Source organism: Phyllostomus discolor, chromosome 4 (assembly GCF_004126475.2).
Source record: "Phyllostomus discolor isolate MPI-MPIP mPhyDis1 chromosome 4, mPhyDis1.pri.v3, whole genome shotgun sequence".
NCBI lineage: Eukaryota > Metazoa > Chordata > Mammalia > Chiroptera > Phyllostomidae > Phyllostomus > Phyllostomus discolor.
Window position 1 is genome coordinate 192,641,739 of NC_040906.2, and position 25,270 is coordinate 192,667,008.

Sequence of the window (25,270 nt, forward strand, 5' to 3'; positions counted from 1 at the left end):
CAAACCTAGGTACCCTGACAAACACGAAGGCACGAACCGTGGTCTGCTTCCATGGGAACTACCAGCAGCGCTACTCCACATCCAGTAAACCAGACACCTCGGGAGCTGGGCCCAGCTTTGAGAACACCCCGGGCTCTGCCTGGGCCCCACAGATGCAAATAAGTAGACTGGGGGCTGCCAGCTCTCTTGTTATTCGGCTACGCAGGGGCTTGTCTGGGGCACCTCACTATTCAAAACCTGGTTTTGCTTCCAAGGAAGAAAACTGCTTGTATCTGGTGTTCATATGGTAGGGGAGCAATACTCTCCCATTTAAAAAACATTTGGGAAGAAGGAGAAAGACCAGAGAAATATCAGTTCAATGCAGTCTTCAAATCTCATGTGTTGCTTTCATAATGTGCACTCTGATTATGGCCATAATGTCGAACTCTGAAATGAACTTGAGTGGTCCCCTAATGCATCCACCCTGCTTGCCTGAATTCATATCATCACACAGCACAGTTTGTATTCTGTTTATTCTAAAACTTTCCTTTAGTTCGTAGGTTACCTGTTGCTATCACAGGCAATCAAAATGTTTTTCCCAATAGCAAGTCCAGATCCTCCTTGTGCAGTGTCAATCCATTTCTTTAATCCCGTCATAGCCCACTAAATTCCTCCATAAGTACCTGAACTTCCTACTCATCCGTCTCTCCCTTTTTCTGGTAAAAGGCCATCTGTTCATAAATCAAACAATTTAGCAGTTAAGAAGCACAACGACAATTTATGATCATCCGTTCCAGCGCATAGGCCGTGTGCCCTGACGACATGCGAGATGATTTATGGGGCACAGAGACCCGGCGCTACACAGTGCTGAGTCGCGAAGTGGGGAGGTAATTCCCTCTCGGTTATGTTTCGGTCCTCCTGATTCTGCTTAGCGGAGTCTCTGTGTCATGCTGGCATGTCTTTAATGCCCCTCTGATACTTTTATAATACTCCTACTTCGTACAGAGTGGACCTCAGAATCAGGTTTTAACAGCAAACATATTTGGCAAATATTTATTAAGACCAATTACTTTTCATTGTATTGGTGGTTATTTTCTTTTTATGACAAATGATACTGTGTCTATGAGAGTTTCTAAGTTCCGTAAGTTTCCCTGTAAATACATTTATGTAAGAAAAAAATGTAGAGAAAGAATATACTTTTTAAAAAATCAGGTAGCATGTAAAAAGCTGAATTATGACTTTTTACTTTTGCAGGCCTAAGCACTTGGTATTTGTGACTTTTTTCTCCATTTATTTATTTATATTTATTAATATACACATTAGTATATATACATACATTTGTTTTATACATATATAATATGCTTTAAAACATTTATAAATATATATAATGTGTTTATATATAAATATGTGTATATTTTATATGTAACATTTATGACTGCATTGGTAAAAACATGAATATAATCTTCAACTCTAAAAGTTATTTTTTTTCCTTCTGATTGTAAAAGAAATTAGAACGTTTGCATGGGCCCAAGGTACTGCACCTACCATGCCTAATGCATAAGCAGCCCTGGTATATGCTATAGCAAAACTGAAAACAGTAGTTCTTCATGACTGAAGTGTGACAGGCATGAATTTAATCCAACCTCCTCATTTTGCAAAGACCAATACTGAGCTTCACAAATGTGCGAGCACCTGCCTGAAGTCTTACAATCAGGCGGGCCCAGTTGGAGCTGGATCGCAGATGCCAGTTTCCCGGTTTTTCTACGCTGCTTCCTTTTTTGGATCCACTTCTTCAAAAGTTTTTTTTTTATCCCATCTCCCTTCCATCATAATGAAACCATGGGTCCTTTCTCAAATCCAGCCCTCTGCTCAGGTCTGAGCATCTCTGTGCAGAGGCAACACTGCCTGGTGGATCCCCTCTGCAGGGAGACATTTGCTGGTCAGTTCTTGGTGATAGTCTGATCATTGCTGCCCCATGGAGATTCCCACATTATATACAAATATATACCCACAAACATATTCCCACAATATATTTAAAATAATGTTTTAAAGCATATCATATATGTATGAAACACAAATGTAAATTATATATATATTAATGTGTATATTAATAAATGTAAATAAATAAATGGAGCAAAAAGCCTATGCAAACCCTATTAAGAAAAACACAAAGGATAAAAAAGGGCCAAGACAGATTTGGGCTTTCCTTTTTAGACACAATCTTCCAAATACAGTCTCATTAAAATCAGCAGCAATAGGAAGATTGAGCATGGGTTGGGATAACTACTTACACCCTAGACCAGTACTTTCTAGCACAGAGTTTATAGGGGAGATCAAGGATTTCCTCCTTGGGCTGTCAACCCTTCATCTCACTTGGCACTTAATAAAACAGTCAACCCTGACTGGCGTAGCTCAGTGGATTGAGCGGGGGCTGCAAACCAAGGTGTCGCGGGTTCGATTCCCAGTCGGCAGGTGCCTGGGTTGCAGGCCATGGCCCCCAGCAACTGCACATTGATGTTTCTCTCTCTCTCTTTCTCCCTCCCTTCCCTTTCTAAAAAATAAATAAATAAAATCTTTAAAATAAATAAATAAATAAAATAAAACAGTCAAACCTCAGTAACTCAGCTGCTGGGCAGTTGTTCTATTGATAATATGCTGCAGAAAACAGTGCAATGCAATTCTGAAGAGCCCCCTCTGGCAACCAGCCTTTATCTCTTTGTTTATCCAAAGTATATCTACACCTGCCTGAGAAAACTGTAAGTCAAAAGGTTTGAGGAATATAAACAGATCATTCCTGGGTTTGCTTTTTTTAGTTGTCAAATGATCCTTTATTGAAATGTTTTCCTCTGCAGTTCTTAAGTAGCCAGGCATTCCATCACACCCTGTGGGTGTCACCCATGATGTCATGAGGGTGGTGGCCATCAACATCTCAGCCAACAGACCAGGCAGGCCCAGTCTCCTTCATGGTTCCAGAAAGCTCTCTGGCTCTGCAGATCAGCGCTACATCTATCAGGCAATGTTGACAAGGCATCCAAAGAGCTGTTTCCACCCTGCTGGATGGGTCTTCGCTCCGCTCTCTCTGTCTGGTTCCTGGAGGGCTTTGATGGGAGGGCAGAGGCTGAAGGCCCCACCCAGTCTGGGCCTGTCTGTTCCGAATGATCAGTTTCACTGTCATTCTCAGAGCCTCCCAGTCACCTGTTACCTTTTTTGGAGACAGACCCAAGGGCCCAATCCTGGGAGCCAGGGCAGAGGTGGCACCAAATCCCCACTCATGCACTTCAGGTGTTAAGACTTGGACCCTGTTGGGGGGAACTTAGGTAACATGGCAGGGACGTCTGGTGCCAGAGGAACCCCGATGCAGGATGACTGAGGAAGTCGTGCCTTGGCCTCTTCTGAGCCCAAAACTGAGAAAGCTGCCTCCAACCGTCTTTAACTATCCTTGCACCGCTGAGTTCTGACTTTATGCCAGCTGATTTTATTGGGTATTATTATTCAGAATGTTTATATGTCACAGGGGGGAAAGACACATTTAGCAAAATACTTTTTTTTACAGTGAAGACCTTTTTGTTTATTTTGAGGCTAAACAAAAAAAAATAGGTCTGGTCTATTGAGAAGCAACATAAGCAATGTACAATCATGTACTTCCAGGTTTATTGTGTCAAAGAGTGTTTAACTTGTATCTTTTAAAGATATAATTCTAATGTAGAAAACAGAGTATGGGATTTGGAGACAGACAGAACTGGTCTGGACCTTACCTCCAGACTTACTAGCTCTGTTATTTTGGGCAGGATAATTCCCTTTTTCAAGTCATTAGTACCTCATCTGCAGAATGGAGTTAATAATTCCCACTTAAGATGCTGTTTTGAAGAGTAAATAAATCATCTCCATAAATATTTATTGATCCAGTGTGCCAGGCTCTTGTCTAAGTGCTACAAATACCACAGTGAGTAAAACATGAGATTATCATTTGGGGACAGCTAGTGGTCTTTTGTGGTTCTTGAGTCATTTAAGCTCAGTATTGCCGGGAGGAGAAAAAATCTGTATTTCTTGTACCTGTACTTCTTAAACAATTATCCCTCTTGTCACTACAGATTTTGAGTTATAACTCAGCTTCTAAAGGTTTCTTAGAGATTAAGGATGACCATCTTTAGAGTTTTACAGTTTTTCAAACTCATAAAATTTTAGCTACCTGCAGGGCAACATTTATATTTGCTATAAATATTTTGCATGATTTTCACTTTTGTTAATATACACTGTTTATTGGTAAACATAATTTGAATGATACATTTTAAGAGAAGGAGATAAGCATCCTGTAGTGCCTGGAAATTCCTAATGATAAGCAGTTGTTATCCTGATACAGAAAAAACCTTCTCCTGAGATTTCCCGCTAGCCAGACAGGCCCAGGCACAGCTGGGCACAACAAGATCTTTTGTCATTGGTTTTGTCACTGATGGAACAAGTAGCTCCTTTTTAGTGGTAATGGTGCCAGGGATGAGGTAATCTAGAAAGATATTTGTTTTTCAAAGGGATTTTCTGCCTGGCATCATCAAAGTACATTCTAACACTTCCAGGTAATGACATTCGATAATGAGCAACTAAGCCAGGCAAAGTATTGATAACTGGATGACTAAAAATTGTTAGATTTGTTATTTGAATCTGTATAACTTTATAGAAAAATGGATGATTTTCTGCTTGCTTTGGAGCAATAAATGAAGAAAGAGAGTTTGGACATTATTTAGTAATAACAAGTCAAAAATAATATTGTCCTTCTGTAAACTCACACACAGGCCATTAGAGTCAGCATTATTTTCAGTGTAAATATTTTATTTGCATGGATTTTTCTTCTACGTAAGATTTGATGAGACTTGGCCTTATTGCTAGCTGTATATTTGAATTTTACATGAATGCACCATTGTAAAACTATTGTTGGCAGCTGACATCGTTGGTGAAATTCCAAGCCAGTGTCATCTGAGGTGACTAGGTTATAGTGAAAAAAAAAAAAACCCACAATAAAATAGATCTTTAAAACACATATTGTCTCTGAATTAACACATTTTGCATGGCCCCCCTCAGAGCTAATTATACTGTTTTAAAACAATAGTAAAGAAACAAAGGATAAAGAAATATAAAGCCACCCAACTGTGCACTCACCCACCTGACACTCCAGGAATACCGTGCTCTAATTACTAATGTGTTGGCTGTCCAATCAGTTATCTAGAGGAGAATACTTAAGGCAAAGAATTTCCAGCCTTAATATTTCTTACAAAATCCTGTTGTTCTTTTTTTTTTCCTAGAATATAAATAGTAAGTTCCTCCAAAAATGTTCACCTGGATCCACACCTTGTCTTTTCCCAGCCAGGCCTACCTGTAACCTGACTCCATTTTGCTATAATACTTACTAGAGTTTGAAAGTCATATCATTCAATCTCCTGCTTTCTCCTTGAATATGCAAACAATAGAGCAAGGGCAGAATGAAGATTCATAGCTGTTATGGGGTTACTAAATAGGATCATTCTTCCTTCTGACGATTCTATTCTCCTGTCAGCTTCTTGCTCTTGGGAAACTAACCTACAATATTAGAAGGTAAATCTATACCCTGACCCAGTTTTACCTAAGAAGCTCTCTGTCCTTTATATCTGTCCACCAAATTTCAATACCAAGAGCACTGGACTTTCCTTTCTTCCTACCCAATTTCGGCCCCAACCTGGCCTCCTGAACAGAGCATATAGAGTAGCCACTGGATCTGAAAAGCAAGTGGTAATGTTCCACCCAGGTAATGTAGGTAATGTTTTCTACATTCTGTCTTCAAACATCATACCTAACTCTGCACACTGCTGGTACAAACTGGTACATTATTCCTCAGAACTAATTTGGCATTACTCCTAACTTGTTGCTGATACACACATAATTTGGCATTATATATCAACATCCTTAAAATCTTCGTAGCCTTTGACTATAAGAAAAAAATGTAACATTCAGACATTCATCAAAATACTTATGTAAAAGATATTTATAAAAAGGCTTGTTTTATAAAAAGACATAGTAAAAGATATTTACTATGATACCATGTTTAAAACAAACATTTTATTTCTTTATTTTTAGGGGAAGGGAAGGAGAAAGAGAGGGAGAGAAACATCCATGTGTGGTTACCTCTCATGCACCTCATGCTGGGCACCTGACCCACAACCCAGGCATGTGCTGTGACTGGGAGAACCAGCGACCCTTTGGTTTGCAGGCTGGCCCTCAATCCACTGAGCTATACCAGCCAGGGCTGATACCATGATATTTTTAATAAGTGAAAATTTGAAAATCTTTTTACTACTTATTGTTCAAGAACAGAGACTTGTGAAATAAATTTTTGTACATCTATAAGGTGGAATTTTAAGCAGCAATGGTCAGGGTTGATACTCTTAGAGGGGTTTTGAAAATGGCATATCAAAAATTTTCATGCTACAATTGAAAACAAAATTCACACATAAGTTTGATCTTAACTGTGTATAAATAATATGAATGGGGGTAGGGACATACACCAAAATATTAACACTGATATTAACACTGGTTATTTTTACTCCTTTCTCATGTTCCACTTTCCCTCTTGTACATCTTTCTGTATTATAGAAATGCCTTTTTATAGACATAAGTAAAATTTCAAAAATTAAGAAACCGAAGAAAAATACCAGTGGAGCAATAGACGTATTCCATGCTTTTATGTCCATGCTCAGGTCTCTGATGTTTCGCTTTCTCTGGGGATTTACACTCTCCGTTCTCCGGCTGGAGACAAAACAGCTACTGAGGGGCGATGATGAGAACCTGTGTCACCTGGCCTCTGTTCTTTTTCAGCACACCACGGTTTTGCCCTTTATATTGATCGAGATGAGGACATCGCACCACGCGTATCCCAGCAGGAGCAGCGGACTCACCGCCATATGTACCTTCTCTGTTGGCTATATATTATGGTAAGGGCAGTGCCTGCTGGGCTTTTGTATCATATTAGATTCAGCACTGCTAAATTTGGGCACGTATTTCATTATGGATATAATCACTAACAGATTCACACTGCGTGCCTCATTTGGTCCAAGACCTGGGCTTTGTCTCATTTCCCCAGATGCTTATATTTTTAGAAAGTGTATGCCAAACCTCACACAACAGGAATTTGTTGAACAATCCCATGTAAGCAGTGGTTCTTCCAAGGCTGCATTTTTCAACTCTTTTTCAAACTAAATGTTTTTCTTGGACACCAGTTTTATTGCTTAAGGGCTTTTTTGCTTGGGATTTTTTGTTGTTGCTTTTGTTGGGGAAGGGGGAGAGTTGCGACGAATGCAAATAAGGACAGAAGAAATGACCTCTTAGCGAAGCGACTCGAAACTTCATAGGAAACAAGTGAAAATGTACGTTTCCCTGAGTCAGCTTAAAATCTGTTCCAGAATTAGTTAGTACATATTGTGTCCTCTTAATGGATTTGGTTTTTAAAACTGGAGTCAATAAATCACGAGAAATCTCCAATTGGTCTATTGGGTATGAATAAGTCCCAAGTGGGAGACGCCAAATTTATTCGATATGAGTTTTTGCCTGATGAGTTTATTACACATTAATTGCAGTTCTTACCATGTTTTAATGTTTCAAAATTGTTTATCTGAAGAGAAAATTTCTCATGTCCCTTATAATTCCAAGTCCTCTTTGATATATTAGCATACACAGAAGGGGTCTCCCCCGCCAGTATTTCTGCCTCTCAGGACCCTCTTGTCCTGACTTCTGGGTCACCAGCCTTTCCTTTAAGCCTGAAGTGCTGAATAATGTTCTTCCAGTCCCATCAAACTCCTGGAGCTCTTTGGGAGGCCCAGTGTTCATGGCGGGTGTTGTTCTGGCCAGCCCAGAAATGTAAAATAAAGGTCAGTTTAGTACTTCACAAGCTGCGTGAGAATGTCCACATAATGCCCCAGATCCGAACAGAGAGGGATCTGCTTCTAGGAAGTCGTGCCCTATGACTCGATCTAAGGGGACATCTGGGCTACAGACCTCAGCACAAACGTGCAGTAATGTTCCGTAGTCGCCGTCTAGATCTTACCCAAAATGGTAAGTATGAACTTTGTCTGATAGAAAAGGTCCAAAGGATCAGGGCTCATGGGTGAAGAGTGACTGTGAAATTACATCTTAAACATGAAAATGAATGTTTGTACTCTGTACATATGAACTTGATAGTGGGATGACTCATGTCTTTCAGAAGAGCCATGTGGGGAAGCTACACAATTATTCCAGAGACGCTGCAATGTTCACAACATACCTGAAATTGCCTGTAACATTTGTTTAAGCAGCAAATGCCTTTCACTCCTCCCTCCCCCAAAATACATTCTCATCGTTTTGCATTCATATTTGCTTACCTATGGGAAGGGAATTTCCTTACTCTGGGAACTCTGGGTGTATTTCCATGAATTCATTTATATGCCATCAAATTATCTGAATCTTGTAGAGCCCCAGAGGTTTCAAGCACTACGTACTTTCAGATGGTTTTTCACCCCCTGTGGGTACAATCAGTCCACGTTCCAAAAAGACACGTGGGAAATGCTGTACCACATCATCTTCATTATAGACCCCCAAGATCCCTCATTAAAATGAAGCATTACTCATGCTCTTCATGCCAAGTGGGGCTTGCCAGCTCTGTGTACTCCCTAAACAAACCAGTGCTTGTTTGGACACGTATTTGCATTAACCAGCACATTCTCTCAGATATATCTGAGAAAGCTTTCAGAATAGACTTTTTGTTATTGTTCCGTCCTAGGCATTTATAGCTATGCCAGGACCTAAACAGTGTCCCTCACATCATGCCACATTATATAAATCCAAGGATCTTAATGGTTATCAGAAAGGTACTGGGTTTTGTTCTCCTTCAGACTATATCAGGGCTGACAGACCAGCAGAAGTTTTGGGGATATGAAGTCTGTTGATAGCATATGAGGGTCATGAGTAGACATTCCACAATCTCATGTCAGGTGGCAGAAAGCATTCCTCTTATCACATGCTGGTTGTACAATAAATAGATCTCCCTTCCTGGTCCCTGTATGGTTGAGCTGATCGGTACCCCTGGGACTGCTAGCCAGGCTGGCCGCCTGCTTTGCTCTGATTCTAGCTTTCTCTCCCTCTCACAAGTCTCCCTCCCTGTCTGAAGCTGTTCTCCGCCTGGATTTGGATAGCAAGCGGTGAGAAAGCGAGGGACACCAGAGCGTTCCCTCACAGCCTGGAGCCCATTGCGCTCCTCCCTCCGTGGCTCCAGTTCCCAGCCCCTGCATCAGTCCCACTCAAGCTCTATGTTTTGAAGTCCTCTCTGACTCCATTCATGGTCACTTCCAGCTCCTCACACTTCTCTGTCCACTTACCCAGGGGTCTGGGACGCAAACACCTCCTTGTCCAGTTACGGTGGGCTCCTTTCCTGCACACCTCCCTCCTCCATCGCTTCCCCACATACTCCTCTGCACCTCTTCGTGGGATTTCCTGAATAAATGGGATGATCCACGGTGTCTTACGCAGGGTACGACACAGGGGACCTCTTGGTTTCCAGTGTAACAGCACTTACAAGGCATTGTAATGGAGCCCACACCTTTGAGAGCCATGCCAGTGCTTTTCAAGCATTACTGAGTTCCCAAACAACCCTTCAAGATGGGGATTGCCTGGTTCATTTTACAGATAAGGAAACTACAGCTTGGAGGCACTATATGACTTGCCCAAGGAAAAGCCACTAGTTTTTTGTGGTGGTGGTTGTTGTTGTTGCCAGAACTACAGTACACGCACACCCTGGTGTGTAGCTGCAGAGTCTATACAATTAACCACTCTCTCCACTGCCTCTTCGTGTGAAGAGCAACTCCACAGGTAAACAGATTAAGTGGGTTTTGAGTGTTGTTTCTATAGTGGAGCAATGGAACACCAGAACCAGCCATATCTAAGAGTTAAGGCCACTTCCTGGACTTGAATTCAGACTCCTCCACTTCATCTTTAGGGGCTTTAACTCATTCAGGTATAAAACAGGGACAAGGATAGTGTGTACTTCCCAGGACAGTCATGAGGACTCAGTTACTTGTATGTAGAACCCATAGAACAATGCCAACATACAGTAAAAAGTTTCCATATTTGCTATTATTATTATTGTTGTTATTTTTATATTTGCAGTTCTGAGAAACTCCTCAATGAATAGTAGCAAGAGTGCATAATGTTTTTCTAATCAAGCATTTCAGAATTTTAGTTCTGATCATGTTAAACCCTTTCTCTTCCTTTTACTCTTCCTCACTCACTCATACACTTTTCACTTTAAAAATCCACCCCACCAGGATATAAAATATCACCTTTGTTCTTTTAAGTTTAAAAGGATCATCAGATAATCTTGAAGGGAGGCTGAGTAAAACAGAGGGCTTCAAGACCATGGAATGTTGACTGCTGTCACCCTAGTTGACAAATTCTGCACAGCAGGACACCCTCACTTCCCGTGCCTGGTGCAGGACTCCTGGTGGCCACTCTGTTCAACAGTGAGTCTCCGCTGTCCTGGGGAGTTTTCGTGCAGCCTCTGACCATCACCCCCTCCCCAGCGCTTCTCACCCAATCAGAGCCCACAGGAGATCTCAGGGACCTCCCACAATGCATAATACATGCAGACACTAACTGCACAGCGTGGGCAGGAGCGAGGCAGCATTAGGGAAGAGGGGAAAGAGAGCCCCGGAACAGTCTTCTCATGGATACGTATTTCTGCCACTGCAATGAACTTCTTTAAACCGAAGCACAGATTGCTGTTTTCTCGGGACCCTAATCTTTTTAAATTCCATGTTCCAAATCTTATTACCCCAAATGTGTTCACTGTACAACTTCCCAACCCAGAAAATAAGACAAAGTAAAATCAAGATAAAGTGATCTTTCTTTTGTGATGTAATTCCAAATTGTCCCGAATCAGAGTCCTGTCTCTCACTAAACTTGATTATCCCTCAGCTGTGCAATTGCAGATTTTTTCCTTGTTGAAACTTTTCTGTTTCCTCAAGTTGCTGCTGGAAACATCCATTATCTTAAAAACAGAAAGCAGTTCTTAAAAATAAAAGTGTACACCAACTTAAAAGCCATGGAAAGAATTTTTGAGCCATGAATGAGTAAATTTTTTAACATAAAATTTGTACCCTCTTTACTGTCAAAAATAACTTTTAGAGCACATCAAAATTCTCCTTGTGTAATTGAACACTTCTTCACCAGTTACATACAAATTGGCCTGCATGCAGTTTTTCTGTGACCAGCATGTGACATTTTCCCCTGTTCAACTTGAACATTTCACTCCATCATAACTGTCTGCCCAGATGACTTTTACATCTGTAACAGTGTATGGAAGTTTTCCTGATTTCCAGCCATCAGAGAACTGGGACCATGCTGCAAGAGTAAGGTGATAAGTTATCTTTCTTGGAGCTGAAAAGAGATTTTTCTTGGAGCTTATAAGAGACAGCCCAAGGACCCTGCTCCCTTACCCATCATGAAAGCCATCCACACTTTTTGCCATGCCGACCCTACCCACTTTTCTTCCTTAGCCTGGCTGGGGAACAGAGAGGGGGTCTTTGCAGTCCTGAGTTTTGTGTCTAGGGAAGCCACTGGAGGAGGAAATGTCTCCCCTACTCCCCAAAGCCCATTGTAAAAGGCTCCAAGAGAGTCCCTGGTAAATATCAGGGGAGAGAAAGGATCCAATTTAAGAAGCAGATTTGTCCACTGTCCCGATGCCTCCTACAGAGCATTGGAAGAACCTGACAGAGTGGAGAGAGAGGCAACTGTGGGACAGCCTGTATCCTATTGTATGTGGCAATGACGGGTGTTTCTTATAGATCTAGTTTGCTACTGGGGGACATCACTGGGCTTGAGCTGTCTTAATGGTGGCCCATCCAGGAAGGCCAGTCCCTGGGCAAAGGTTTCCCAGCAGGAAGAAACTGTGGCATGTACTGCCATGCACAGGAGCCGGGGGTGTTTGAAGAGGTCAAGATAGAGGAGCCCTTCGGAGACCCCTACACACCTCACACATATGTACCCCATGCAAAAGGGAGCATCTCAGCATCAGCCTCACAGCATTTACCAGTGGGAGGTTGGTATTAACCAGAGGAAGCTGGGCGACCACTTATACAACTACAGGCAATGATATAAGGAATTGTCCATCCTTCTCCCATTTCCACTCCCAGAACAACAGGGAAGAGACATCTCAGAACGAGGATATGCCCTCCCCTTCTACTCCAAGGTACTGGAGAGAGAGGGGCACAATGAAAGTGAAGAGCCCTCTTCCATTGAAGGCTCCAGCAATATCCTGGTTTGTTCAAGGGAAGCAGAAGACCAGTGTGTTGGAACAGAGTGGGGGGAGAGTGAACAGAGACGCTTGGCAGGGAGAGAGGATCTTGTAGGGCCTCGTGGGCCATTGTAAGGACTGTGCCTTTAATTCAGCATGAAATTGAGAGTCTTTGGAAGGTTTTGCGCATTACGTTGATGTGATCTGAGATGTTTTTAAAGTATCACTTTGATTTCTGTGTTGAGAATGGATTGGGAGCAAGGATGGGGCAGGAAGACAGTTAAGTGGCTATAGCAGTGACCCTTGTGGGAGATGACATGGCTTGGACCCCAGTGGTAGAATAGCAGTGTGAGAAGCAGAAGGGTCCTGGGTATATTTTGAAGATAGAGTCGGCAGGACTTCCTGTTTAATTTAGGCCAAGTCCAAATCAAACTCCAGGCTCAGTCCTTTTCACAGCTTTTTAACTTGCTGTGTGGCCGGGAGAATAACGGTGTACAAAGGTGTCTGCATCTTAACCTTAGAACTTGTGAATGTCTCCTCACATGACAAAAGGGACGTTGCAAATGGGATTACATTGAAGATCTTGAGATGAGGGGATTAGCCTGCCTTATCCAGGCAGGCACAGTCTAATCATCCAGTTCTTAAAAGGGGAGACCCTTTCCCAGCTGTGGTTAGAAAGAGATGGAGCCGTGAGAGACCAGTCAAAGAGATGTGATGTAAAAAGGACTCACACAACCACTGCTGACTTGGAAGATGGAGGAAGGAGGCCATAAGCTAAGCAATCATGTCTGCCTCTAGCAGCAAGAGAAGGCAGGGAAACAGATTCTCCAACGGAGCCTCCAGAAAGGAACACAGCCCTCCCAACATCTTAATTTTAGCCCCTAAAGCCTGCATTGGACTTCTGACCTACAGATACATTTGTGTTGTTCTAAGCCACAAAGTGTGTGTCAGTGGGTTATAACAGCAATAGATAAATCACTTATTCTCTCCCTGCCTTAGTTTCCCCCTCTGAAAAAGAGAGTGATGATACTTTAAAACAAGAAAATGGGTATAAAATGCCTGCCACATAATTGGCATTATATCAAATAGTATATAGTAACCACTGTTGTTCTGTGTATATGTTAAGAACACTCATCACCAAGCCCTTATTATATGAAATGTTAAAGGGACTTATCTAAGAAAAAGAAAATATGTACAGTAAAATGACAGCAAACTCACGATTATTAACAACCACACCTAAAACAAAAACAAAAACAAACTAAGCAAACAACTAGAACAGGAACAGAACCACAGAAATGGAGATCACATGGAGGGTTAGCAACAGGGGGGTGGGAGGGGGAGAGAGGGGGGAAGATACGGAGAATAAGTAGCATAGAAGGTAGGTAGAAAATAGACAGGGGGAGGGCAGGAATAGTATGGGAAATGTACAAGCCAAAGAACTTACATGTGTGACACATGGAAATGAACTAAAGGGGGGGATTGTGGGTGGGAGAGGGTGTGCGGGGTGGAGGGGAGTGAAGGGGGGAAATGGGACAACTGTAATAACATAATCAATCAAATATATTTTTTAAATAAGAATGTTCAGCTGTAAAGTAGCCTAAACTCAGCACCTTTCTGCGTGTTTCTTCACTCATTAACCTGCTCTGGGAGGTTGAAGTCCAGACCCTGGCCGTCAGGGGTCCTTGCTCAGTTCCCGTCTTCCTAGGGGCTTTAAGCAAATTCCTCAACCTCTCTTTGCCTCATTTTCACCACCTTCAAAATGGGAGATAATGCCTGCCCCATAGAATTGGTGTGAGGACTAATGAGCTTACAGGGAACTCAGGAAAAACTAGCAATTTCCTTCTTCCTAGGCAATAAAAATCCCAAACGTCTGAGGAGTCTGTCTTTATGAGAAATACCCGTGTCTTTGTCTCCCTCTTCCCCACCACCCTTATTTTCCTTTTATCTTCTCTTCTTCTTATGAATTTGGGTCCTGCTTTGTGGGGTTTGTGTCTTTTTACAACCTATGCTACAGAGCTTTCTGAAATTTTCTTATGGTTCATATATTCAGATCTTTCCTGAGCTCTGCTTTCCCCCTGACAAGTGAGAGTGTCCTTGCTTTCCCCTTATTCTAATCTGCTTATTTTGACAACCACTTTGTTGAGCGTGAGTTACTGTTTTCTCCTTTTCTAAGGAGCGGGTATCTATCTGGACAATTGAGGGACTGCGGCCTGGAGTGTGGCTTGCACTAGGTGCCTCCGAGTGTCTCCCTCACTGTTGATGAAGTCAGTGTTTTTAGGACTTCATCTGGACAGAAAAGGTTTATTGTGCACATACTTTATCTCAGTTTCCAGTATGTATTGTTCTGAGTTTCACCTTCTCCTACACCCAACGGCAGGGTGCTCAGACATTCTGGGGGAAGATGAAGAACTAGAACTCCCCATATGTTATGAAACATGACCTCTGGATGATTTTCTGTGTGCTTCTGATCCTTTCCATGCCCCCCAACATCCCCACCGCACATCCATACCAGCACCGCTGCTGCTTTCCCTGTCGTCTTCTGGAATCACCAATTTGAAGCTACTTGTGTCCTTGATGTTACTTGGCACTTTCACTTTGTATGTCTCCAGCCACCTCTGCCTGTTCCCCTCCACCTCCCTCTCCCAGGCTCTCTCAGGAGATGACCTCGCTTTTTATTTCACAGAGAATATTAAAGGCTTTGTGTAACTTTTTCGGTTTCTTCCTGCAGACATCCTTTCTGCACCCACCCACTCTTGGCTTCAGGTGACAGTAGGGGGAGAATTTCTACTCCTTCCATCAGGTAACACTTCCCTCTGTACTCGGGCTCCATCCCCTCCCAGCCCTTCATCCGTCCATCATCACTTCATTCTCCTGTAACGTCGGTCTCACTACGAGATCCTTCCAATCAGTATTCGAACACACTCCAGTCCTAGTCTCCCCCTTAAAAATAATTACTCCTCTGGAACCATCCTCACTCCCTTTTACATCTACAGCACTGTCTTCTTACTCACAGCCGAGTTTCTCCAAAGAGTTGTCTACACTGTCTCTACCCCCAGTTACACACTTAAGAGACAGGATAGTGTAGCCACCAAGAAAATAGATTCGTGAGCTAGACTACCTGAGCCTGCGTTCTGCTTCTGCAGTCCGACTTTGGGCACATCACCTTACCTCTCTGTGCCTGCGTTTCCTCTTCTCTGGAATGGTATATTAAGAGTACTACCTCACAAGGTTGTTGTGATGACTAAAATAATACTGATCTTTAGTATATGTAAAGCACATAGGACAGTCTAAGCACAGGGTGAGTCCTCTGTTATTATTATCATTCACCCACTCCGCTGTGGTTTAAGCTTCATTATTTTAGCGAAACCTTTGCTGATCTCATGAGTGACTTCTGTTTTGCTAAATTTGTTGAATGCTTTGTAGACCTATTCTCAACTGACATTTTGCAGTTTTGATTCTGAAACAACCTCCTGCCTAAACCTTTCTCTTCCGACTTAGATGACGTACCAGTCTCCCTGTTTTCCTCACAGCTCTCAAACTCCCCCTCCGCATCATTTGCTGGCTCTTCCTTCTCTACCCAAACCTCAGTGTTGGAGCTTTTTGGAGCTCAGTTCCAGGTCTTCTTTTTTATTTATTATTTTTTAAATTTTATTGTGGTAAGAATACTCAACTTGAGATCCACCCTCTTAACCTAGGTCTTCTTCATTTACTACCTACTCTTCCGGGTCAACCCATTCACTCCGTATTTGCAACCACTGCCCTCCAGGATCTCCAGCTCAGAGCTGTCTCCCAAAATCTGCTCATAAGACTCTCACACTTAGCAACTGCAAACCAAACTCACATGGTACCTGCTTTCCCAATCACACCCTCAAACTATATCCCTTGGCATTGCCGGCCACCCAGTTGTTCATGCCAGAAATCTATGAGGCATTCTCAGCCCATCCCTCTTAGACCTGCGTGCAGTCAGTCACTCACTAATCTCTGGCTCTTATACCTCCAAAGGACTTTAGAAGTCTTCTTACACTTAGCTCCTTCTCTACTGCCAACACCGTGGTCCCAGCTGCCACTGTTTCTCTCCTGAACCACAGAACAGAACTGGCGTTCTCCCATTACCACCCCTGTCTACCCACAGGGCCTCGGGTGATCTTTTAAAAAATACCTATGATCCGGCCACTCCCTTACTCAAAGACTATGGATGCCTTCCCATTGCTTCTAAGGATAAAGTCCAATATTCCTTTACATGGTGTATGGGGCCCTGCATTACCTGAGCCTGCCGACCTCTCTATCTTCATCTTCTTCCTCTTCCAATTTATTCACTACTCCCAGCCCCAGTGACCTTCTGTCTGACTGTCAAGAGCAATACATTCCTTCCAACTTCAAAGCTTTCACCTTCTCCATACCACTACTCAGCCCTCCCTCTTTCCCAGACGCATCTCCCACAATTGTGAACTCCAAATTTTACTCACCCTTCGAATCTCAGCCACGCGTCTCTTTTTCAGGGAGGCCTTCATTCATTCCCAAGACTTGGAACTAGCTTTGCTGCGGTACATCACTCTAATCCCCCATTCATGTCTACCTAGGGAGTTAAAAAAATAAAAACTGTTGCTTTTATGTGGTTATTTGGTTAATTTTTTCAAAGTCTGCCACCCAAATTCCCTTCCTTCACTGTCTAGAGCAAGAAAATGGTGAGCATTTGAAATGATCTTAAAGAAAATAAAGAGCGCTTCCTTGTCTAGCGTTTTCTAAGGGTTAATGCAAGCACATTTTCCTTAGGCTTCACATCAATCAACATGTCAGAGAAAATATTCTTAATATAGAATGCTTCATAAAAGAAGTTGTGACAGTATGTAAGTTTTAAATGCAAGCGGATGAAGTAGAAAATTTTTTAAATTATATGTGTTATATATATTTAACAATTATATATACCTTCCTCTGGGCTCAACTGTAACCATATGAAGTATTTATAATATTTCTACCATCTATTTTCTCATACTGAATTTTAACTTTATTGTCTCTTCTCCCACCTGCTTGATTCATTCAAATTGCCCACTGAACCTGATAGACTTGTAGGAGGAACCTCACAGACGCATTCCTTGCCAAAGTGACATCCTGTATGGGAGATGACCCAGTTTGGGCAATAAAAACATTTCAAGTCGAGGAAATCCGATTATTAGCCGAATTATAGCCTCCTCATTTTCCTGAGCAAGGCTCCAAGTTGTCTTTGAGAGGATGAGAGCAGGTGGAAGGCTCAGAACGTACTCTCTGGTGGCTAATGGGAGGGATTATGTGACCTTCTCTAAAGTGGCCGGAGTCCTGCCCCGTCTCACTGCAGGAGAGGGTTCCCACAGCCTGCGAGAGCTGGGAGGGACAGGGTGCCTTCCCAGCGCCCAGCAGCGCTGCAGCTGTGGGAGGCACGAAATAAAAACTGGTCGAAAATAAACAACTTAGATGGGGAAACATCTGCTCCAGACTAGATCCTCCAAGAGTCAAAAGATATTTACAGCTGAAAAGACTTTTGTTTGAGATAAGATGGAAATGGGAAGAAAAAACGTGGTCTAAATCATGCATGCAAAACTTTGACTTTATCCATTTAAGTAGACTGATTTCTCTAATAATTTCCAAAGTAAGAGAAGCAACTAGCTTAGTTATTATTGACATAGCGTTTTGATTCTCCCATAATCTGAAAGACCTGCACTCATGTTGACTCAGGGGAAAGTTCATTAACTCTCTCAAAAAAGTGTTATTTGAACCTCGACCAGTTGTGAGGCGTTGTGCTGGGTGCAGGGGGTAAACAACGTGTGGTGCTTCTGCTCTGCTCTCAAGGAGCTGACAGTCTATTAAAGGATAAGAGAAATAAAAAAGCAATGCCCATACCATTGATCAGGGTTATGGAAAGTAGGAGAAATGGAGGCACACACTGCCTAACTCAGACATACAGGGCTATGGAAGGCTTGTTAGAAGTGACATGGAAGCTGGCCTTGGAAGGCGACTAAGATTAGCTACATGAAGGCTGTCTTAGAATGTTGCAAGCAAAGAAAAAAAAGATGGTCCAGGGGCAAGAGGGAGAAAATCATAGGCAGTCAAAGAAGTTTAGTGCACCTGGAACCATTGACATTTTGCCTTCCTCTAATCACTATAATCTAAATTCCACCTCTACTCTCCCCACCAAAGCTGCTTTATTTTACCCTTCTACAACATCCTACTTTGAATAAGTTTTATGCTCATTTGTTTGATTTGTTGGTTGATTGACTTGCCCATTTCCCATGATGCCCAGCTCTGTCTGGTGGCTCCTTCTCAGCTTCCTTGGCAGGCCCCATCCATCTCATTCCCTAAGGCTCAACTCTTCTTAGCAAACTTGCTAGCACCGCCTCCCACCCATTTTCCACCTGTTTGCTAGAGAGTTTGTTTTAAAATGAAATCTGGTCACATCAATTCTCCTACTTAAAACTTTTTAGTAGTGTGGTCTTTTTTCCCAGTTTGGAGTTTGTCTGTTTTGCTTTGTTTTGTTTTGTTTTGTTTTGTTTTTCTTTTTTGGTAGCACATTTATTTTGCTTTATAACAATGATGTACCTTTGGGGCTGTGATACCCTCACATGCCAGTAGAAAAACAGGATATGTAAGTCATCCTTAAAAGCTGAGAATTACGTACAAAAATCTTAAGTAAATTAAAACAATGCATAAATTTACAGGTACAAATACAAATCATGTTGTGACTATAATGAGTAATTTAGTCCCATGATAGCTTGTTGAAAAAAACATTGGATAAGAAAAAAATGAAGCCTGAAGGCCTGGATTAGCTGTTTGCTAGCTCTGTGGGAAACTGCAAGAAAGAAGGGACAATTCATTTATAAATTCATGCAGCCTCCAGAGAAACCCGGAAATCGTCATTCGTACTTCGTTCAGATCTGGTCGGACGCTAGAGGAGTGAACAGCTCACTAGAAATTCAGCTAAAGAGCCATCACATTAGGCCAAGTCCCTTCCGTAAGCACAAAACTCAGAGTCTCCCTTTATCACACAAATTGCCCACCTAACTGTGTTAAACTGTAAATCAAAAGTATATACAGAATTTTATAAAGTGTATTATAAAAACAGTTAACTTGATTACAGTGTGAAATAATGTTCTTTGCCTGCCTATCAGACAAGGACAGTTGTCTTTTCTAAAAAGGCATACTCAGGTGGAAGAGTCAAACACGACATGTGTGCCTCTGCCAGGGTGAACTTGTACTTGTAAACTAACTTGTACAGAAAGTACAATGTATCGGCCAGCAGTGCATTTAAATGCATTTGTAGTGGCCATCGGAATAGCCACAAAATTTTGCAACCATCTCTATTATTCCAGAACATTTCTATAGCCCCCAAAAGAATCTTCGTATACTTTACATAGTTACTCCCTATTTCTCCTTCCCCACAGCCCCTGGCAATGACTACTCTGCTTTCTGTCTATTTAAATTTCTTATTCTGAACATTTTATATAAATGGAATTCTGAAATGTGTAATTTTTTGTGTGTCTGACTTCCTTCATTTACCATGATGTTTTCAAGTTTCACTCATGTTGTAGCATGTATTAGTACCTCATTATCTTTTATAGCCAAGTAATATTCCATTGTGTGAATATACCACATTTTGTTTATCCAGTCATCAACTGATGGGCATTCTTTGGGTTGTTTCAACTTCTTTGGCTAAAGATGAACGTAAAACATTATGAAGAATCCACACAGTCCAAGGGAGAAAGGGCTAACGGGAACAAGAAGGAATCCAGGAGACAGAGAGAAGGCCGGGTTGAACATGAGACTGCAAAGCAATGCTGCACAGTCATGTCACTTCATGGCACACAAAACCCATTGAAGTTGGCTCTGCTTCCTCCCTAGAACTCCACTCAAACTTCTTATAGTTCCATGAACCTGCCTTTATCTTGTCTTTCTTACAATGTTTTTGTCTCTGTGGGGACCATTGTCTTCCAGGTCTCATCCCCATTCGAAGTCTATCATGAGTCTCAGATCAGATGTCATTCCTCCAGAAAACCATCCCTGAACACTCTGGATTGGTGTTAGGTGCCCCTTCCAAGGACTCCCATGCATCCCCCCATCACCTCATCACAGCACGTACACCACTGCTTGGAAACCCCTCCCCTCCACCTGGCTGTGAGCATGTGGGCATGAACTACTGTTATTACCAGTGCCTGAAGCTTCCTGGGGCATAACTGGGGCTCCATAAATTGGAGGAATGGCAGAAAGGAAGGAAGGGAGGGAGGCAGGGAGGAAGTGTACATTCAAAACCACGAATCCATGAATCCATGAGGTTCAAAGATGCTAAGAATTAGGGCATGATAGTAATGTGGATTTCATTCCAGCACAATGGTGGTTGTGATTCCTCAGGGATGAGTTTTCGCAACTTTAAAAATAAGTGAGAAGTGGCGTGATTAATGTTTGTCAAAACATATTTATTTATATTTCTGAACACGTTCTCCTTCAAAGTTGAAAATAACTTTCTCAGACATACTTGCTTACTAATTCTCCCATCTTCTTTCTTTGTCTACATTTGGCATTCCATTCTTGAATGAAGGCTTCTAGAACAAAACTGAAAAGTGGTAAGAGACTATTCATTCAGTGGACACAGGTAGAGAAGAATAGGATACTAGCCAGGATTTCAAATATAACCTGTTATTAAATACACTGTATTAATTGACATTGGAAAGTGGTCCTCCCCCACCCATTATTACCGATTTTTTAATTCAATTTGTATTTATTTTTGTTAATTCTATTAAAAATTGTGCCTATGCATTTTCTCCAAAATGATTAAATTGTGGAAAATTGGGATTTTAATATTATTGAGTTAATAGAGATATCCCTTTAACTTGACTAAATAATTTTTTTTAATATCCAGCTATAGAAAATGCAGCTACATTAAAAAATATTGTACGCGCTAAGCCTTTGAATGCGTTTTCTTTGAGGAAGTCACTGTGTAAATGAAGAAATATTTGACACATGCTAATTAAGCGAGTTTGAACTATTGAAATGTAGCGGGCTACCATCCAGCTTTTTAGTTTGCTTTTAATATTTTATTTCTAAATGTATGCGTCTCTTGACTAACTACGAAGCTTGTTTTTACAAGAGACACATAAAGGGAGATGGTCTTACACTGACTCTTGCTTTGTAATCCAAAACATAACTTATGGCAAGTTCCCCTGTGCTTATCTAATAATGAGGTTGGACGAGAATAATGTGGCCTCGGATTGTGGTGTTCAAGGCATTCATTAAAGTTAATCATCAGTGCTCTTGCATAGAAGCTTTATGCCTAACGTTGATCGGCCCTTTGTTGTGTGGGGTTTGCTTGCATTCAAGTACCAAGGAGCTCACCACAAAGACCATCAGGTAAGTTTCCATGGTAGCAGTTTCCTTTGTTATTCCCATTTGAAACATAGACAGTACGGAAATACTCACCGTGTCACTGCATAATGAAAAGAAATTGAATATTGGTAATGCCAGGATAGTCAGGAAGCTGGTCTTTGGGTGTGACACTAAGAGAGGGCAGGCTGTCTACTCAGGTTTTCTTTCAAGCAGCTTTCCACCCAGTGAGACTAGTGTCCCTTTGATTTTATTACATTATGACCTTCAGTGGTCTTACTTATTGCCCTAGGGACGAATGGAACTAAATGGTGAATAGAATTATTTCATTAGTGCTGAACCTTACAAAAGACAGGTTTCTATTCATATACTAATAAGACTGTGGTATGAAACTCTGGAAGGGGGAAAAATCAACTTTTCAAGATATGAGGATAATATCGAGGAAAGACAATAGCTTTGAGTTTTTGTTATGTTCGTGCATGTGTTCATTTTTCCTAGTGACTTAACACCTGCATTTGCTCATTGTCTTTGTTGTCTAAAATACATGCATTCTGATAAGTGTCACATCCCCATGGTTGTGAGCCCCGTATTTGAGCCCCCTAGCAGCACAGGGGAGCTTTATTATGTAGCCTGTCTTGTTCTAACAGGGATCACCAGAGAAGTCAACTGGTGTTCACTCATTCGAATAAACAGAACCATGTATTTACAAAGGCTTAGCATCTGTTCCTCTATTCAGTCCCACCAAAACATTGTTTCTGCCACTTAGGAGAGAGTAAAAACTGTAACTTAACTCTTAATTTAATTTACTTTTCTCTTTCCCGCAGGCTAGGAGATCTGAAAGCGTTTATGAACTGGTAGAATTTTAGTGCTTCTGTTTTAGCTATTTTAATTTATTAAATTTTCTCAGGCCATGTACGACTTTCCCTTGTAGTGTCAGCCTTCGTTACATACCTTCATGGGTTAGAAGTATGTAAGATTTCTGCCGTATATTACACATACTTCAAAATACTTTAAAAAGAAATCTTCGGTGAGATGGAGAACATACATTAATAAGGAATTAGATACAAATTTGGCGAGTAAAGCAGAAATGGAAAGGACCCAGGATTGCGATAGAAGATTTAAACTGAATCAAAGGTTTAATATTTCAAGCTTGAAGTTGTTGGGAGGCAACATTCACCTTTCAGGTGGAGCAGGTGATGTGGGAACGTGGGCTTTCCCAATGGACAGACAAGAGTGAGATCAGGACAAGGATAGAAATTCAAGATCAGCAGGACTAGAAACCAGGAGAAGGGGAGGGGATACTAATCAAGGGTATGGCATAGAGTGGAAAACTATGAGTGGGAAGGAGTGGAGGGAGAGCTCCGAAAGACAGCCTGATAGGATCCTGCACTGCTTCCAGAAACCTAGCAGTGGGCCAGACTCTGTTCCAGAAGAAGGCAGGCCTTCAATTGTTTCTGCAGTCTGCACAGCACCACTGCTTTCCCATTTCAAAAATTAGTAATGCACGATATTTTGCCTCTGTGTAGTGGATATAAAATTTAAAATATTACCCTGCATTTTGAATGCAGCCTCCAGCGTTTAGGCGGAAATACTCTCACCTTATTATTCTAAACCATCTATGTTATGGACTTACCTTTATTCGCTAATATATTCGTACTACAAATATATACAGCACTCACTGTATATTGACTCTGCTAGCTGACAGAGGCTCAGAGATGAATGAGACCAATGGTGAAAAGCCAAGCAAAGCTCTTATGTTCCTGACAAGGAGAATGCAAAAGCAACCATTTAGAAATACAACCAGAGCATCACAGCAGTGAAAAGGGGAAAAGACTTTACCAGAGCCTTATAAACCCAAAGAAAGGGCAATTACCCAATGCTAGCCCCCTCTAGCTTTCCTTTCTCACAGACCGGGAACACAGGCCCATTAGAGCACTCAGATTTAACCATATGATTATAAAACACATCACCATCCCAGGCCAACCACTGCATTAACAGGGCCCCAGTATAACAGAGCTACAAGACACAGACTCTATTTAACAAGAAGTTTTGAGCTCTTAGGGAAACTCAAGACAAAGGGGAGAGAAAAGCAAGGACATTAAAGGAAATTGAAGCTTCTGGCACCTATGGCTACAGCAAACACTAAACATAGCCCAAGTCCTAGTCAGAGTAACACACTAAAGTTCTGTTTACTTCCATTTCTAGTGCTGGAGATATCAGGCCTGATTTTCAAAAAAAAAAAAAAAATTACAAGGCATGACAGTAGGGAAAAAAAAGCAAAAGTCTGAAGAGACAAAGCAAGCATCAGAACCAGATATGGCACAGATTTTTAAATGATTAGACAAGGCATTTAGAATAACTATGATTTATATGTTAACAGCTCTTGTGGTAAAAGTAGACAACATGTACAAACAAGAGTATTATAATCAGAGAGCTAGAAACTCTAAGAATGAATCAAAAAGAAAGGCTACAAATCAAAAACACTAACAGAAATAAAGAATGCCTTTCATGGGTTTACCAGGAGACTGGACACAGGCAAGGACCAAATTAATGAGCTTGACAATATTCAATAGAAATTTCTCAAACTGAACTACAAGAGAAAAAGAAAGAATGACAAAAATGGAACAGAATATTCAAGAACTGCGGAGCACAATTAAAAGGTGTAACATATACAAAATTGGAATACCAGAAGAGAGAACAGAGCAGAAGTACTTGTAGTAATAATGGCTAAGAATATTCCAAAACTGATAACACCAAACTGCAGATCCAGATTCAGGAAGCTCAGGGATTACCAAGCAGGATAAGTACCAAAAAATGTACAAATGTCATGTTCAAGTTGAGAAGACCAAAGACAATATCTTGAAAGAAGCTAGGGTGAAAGTGGGGGTAGGGGAGCACTATTTACTTTTAGAAGAATGTGGATAGAATTTATAGCATACTTTTCATCAGAAACCACTGTAAACAAGAAGAAAGTGGAGTAAAATATTTAAAATGTTGAAATAAAAAGACCATCAACCTAGAATTCGCTATATCCAGCAAAATTATCTTTCAAAAATGAAGGAGAAATAAAGATCTAAGACAAAAACTGAAGGAATTCACTGCCTGCAGACCTGTCCTTGAAGACATGTTAAAATATGTTTTTCAGGAAGAAAGAAAATCATATAGGATAGAAACTTGGATCTACTTAAAGAAAGGAAGAACATGAAAAAAGGAATAAGTAAAGGCAAAATATAAGCTTTAATCTCCTTATTCTTAATCGATCTATTAGAAAAGTGTTGTTCAAAGTTACAGCAGTAACAATGTGCTGGGTAGTTATAGCATGTGGAGAAGTGAAATGAATGAAAACAAGTTATGAGGGATGGAAAGGAAGAATTGAGAATAGCTTGTTATTAGGTATCTGAACTATCTAGGAATTGATATTTGGAAGTGTATTTAGATTTGTTGTAAATTTATATTGCAACTCTAGGGAAACACTAACAAAAATTTGCAAAAAGAAGTTTAACCAATACTTTAAGAGAAAAAATAAAATAGAAGCATGTAAAATAATTAAAACCAAACAAATATAAATGAGGGAAAAGAAAAAGAACAAAAACAAATATAATATAAAAATACAAAGTAGTTATTAACCCATCTAAATCAATAATCACTTTAAATGTGAATCAT

General features: G+C 41.1%; 1 protein-coding gene across 6 annotated transcripts in view; it reads left to right on the forward strand.

The window, feature by feature from the left end:
- AIG1 (androgen induced 1) overlaps window positions 1-25,270 on the forward strand; it is a 212,130-nt gene that overhangs the window by 162,644 nt on the left and 24,216 nt on the right. For 3 of the 6 annotated variants that reach the window (XM_036024798.1, XM_036024799.1, XM_028510607.2), the window contains exon 4: window positions 6,820-6,935. The exons of the other annotated variants lie outside the window; for them this stretch is intronic. In XM_036024798.1, the coding sequence (XP_035880691.1) occupies window positions 6,820-6,935 (116 nt within the window). The remainder of the gene's footprint in view (window positions 1-6,819; window positions 6,936-25,270) is intronic. 6 annotated transcript variants of the gene reach the window in all.